This window comes from Elephantulus edwardii, unplaced genomic scaffold, assembly GCF_000299155.1.
Source record: "Elephantulus edwardii isolate Elephantulus edwardi_28Jun2011 unplaced genomic scaffold, EleEdw1.0 scaffold00205, whole genome shotgun sequence".
NCBI lineage: Eukaryota > Metazoa > Chordata > Mammalia > Macroscelidea > Macroscelididae > Elephantulus > Elephantulus edwardii.
The window spans coordinates 2,527,006-2,528,235 of NW_006399955.1; the positions used below are offsets into that span (position 1 = coordinate 2,527,006).

General features: G+C 31.1%; 1 protein-coding gene across 1 annotated transcript in view; it reads right to left on the bottom strand.

The window, feature by feature from the left end:
• Window positions 1-1,078: 1,078 nt before the first annotated feature.
• Window positions 1,079-1,230, bottom strand: part of LOC102853269 (NEDD8-like) — a 2,023-nt gene continuing 1,871 nt past the window's right edge. Inside the window, exon 2 of the mRNA XM_006897196.1 lies at window positions 1,079-1,140. Within this exon, the coding sequence (XP_006897258.1) occupies window positions 1,079-1,140 (62 nt within the window). The remainder of the gene's footprint in view (window positions 1,141-1,230) is intronic.

Below are 1,230 nucleotides of genomic sequence, written 5' to 3' on the forward strand. Positions count from 1 at the left end.
TAACAACAACAACATCTGAAATACAATGTGGTGAGTGATGTGATATAGCTAATACAACTATTATTAGAATATATGCTCCTACATCTAGAACCAAAGAGGAAGACATTGATTTTTTTCACTCAATCTTGCAGTACAAAATTGCCCAAACATGCAATAACAGTGCATTAACGATAATTGGTGAACAGAATACAAAACTTGGAAACAGTGAAGAAGGAATAGTAGTAGTTGAAAAAATGGGCCTGGTGATAAAAATAAGGCTGGAAATAGAATAATATAATTTTGTACTTTCAGTGATTTATTCATTGCAAATAACCTTTTTTTTTAAAAGAAACAAGTAATGACTTTATGGATGAATCTTACCTGAAGGGCTTTAGAGGAATCAAACTTATTGCATTTATAGTAGGAATCATTGGAGAAGTTCAATATCAGCAGTCAAAAACAGGCCAGCAGTGGATTGTGGGTCAGACTATCAATTCCAACATCAAATATACATAACAGGTAAAATATATATGTCAAATATAATCATACCTAATACAGAGAGATAAAACTATGTTTTAAATGTAATATCTAATGCATATTTTTAATAAACACTGTTTTTTAACTTTGGATAAATATTTTATAGCTATTTTTTTAAAATTATCTAAAGTATTCTTTGAAAGCAGGAGTGGCATCTACTTCCTAAACAGCATGCCTCTGGAAACTCTGTGAACTTTGATAAATGGTAATAGTTGTGGAAGGATTCAGGCCTTTTGTTCATAGTCACAATGAGTCTTGCTCAACTCAAAACTAATCAAAAACAACAACAAAGTATCCTAATTGATGCCATTATAATACTCGAGCTGCCCTTAGAAATCCTCTGTTCAGCTCTTTTACTTTGGTGTGTTCTCCCTTTGTTTTGGTTTCTCGATTGTCTAATGCAATTTTTAGAATCTCTTCTAACATCCATTTTAAGTTTTCTCTTTCTCCCCTGTCTTTGTAATAATCTTTTGCTTTCTTCATAGATGATATCCTTGTTATCATTCCATAAATCGTCTGGTTGGTTTTTGATCACTGAAATTCAATACTTCAAATCTATTGTTTAGATTATCTTGAAATTCATATGGAATATATTCAAGACAATATCTTGGTTCTTATGGACTTATTTTCATTTTCTTAGGCTTCAATTTGAACTTGCACATGAGTAATTGATAGTCTGACTGTGCAACAATGAATGAATGAAAACCCAAAATC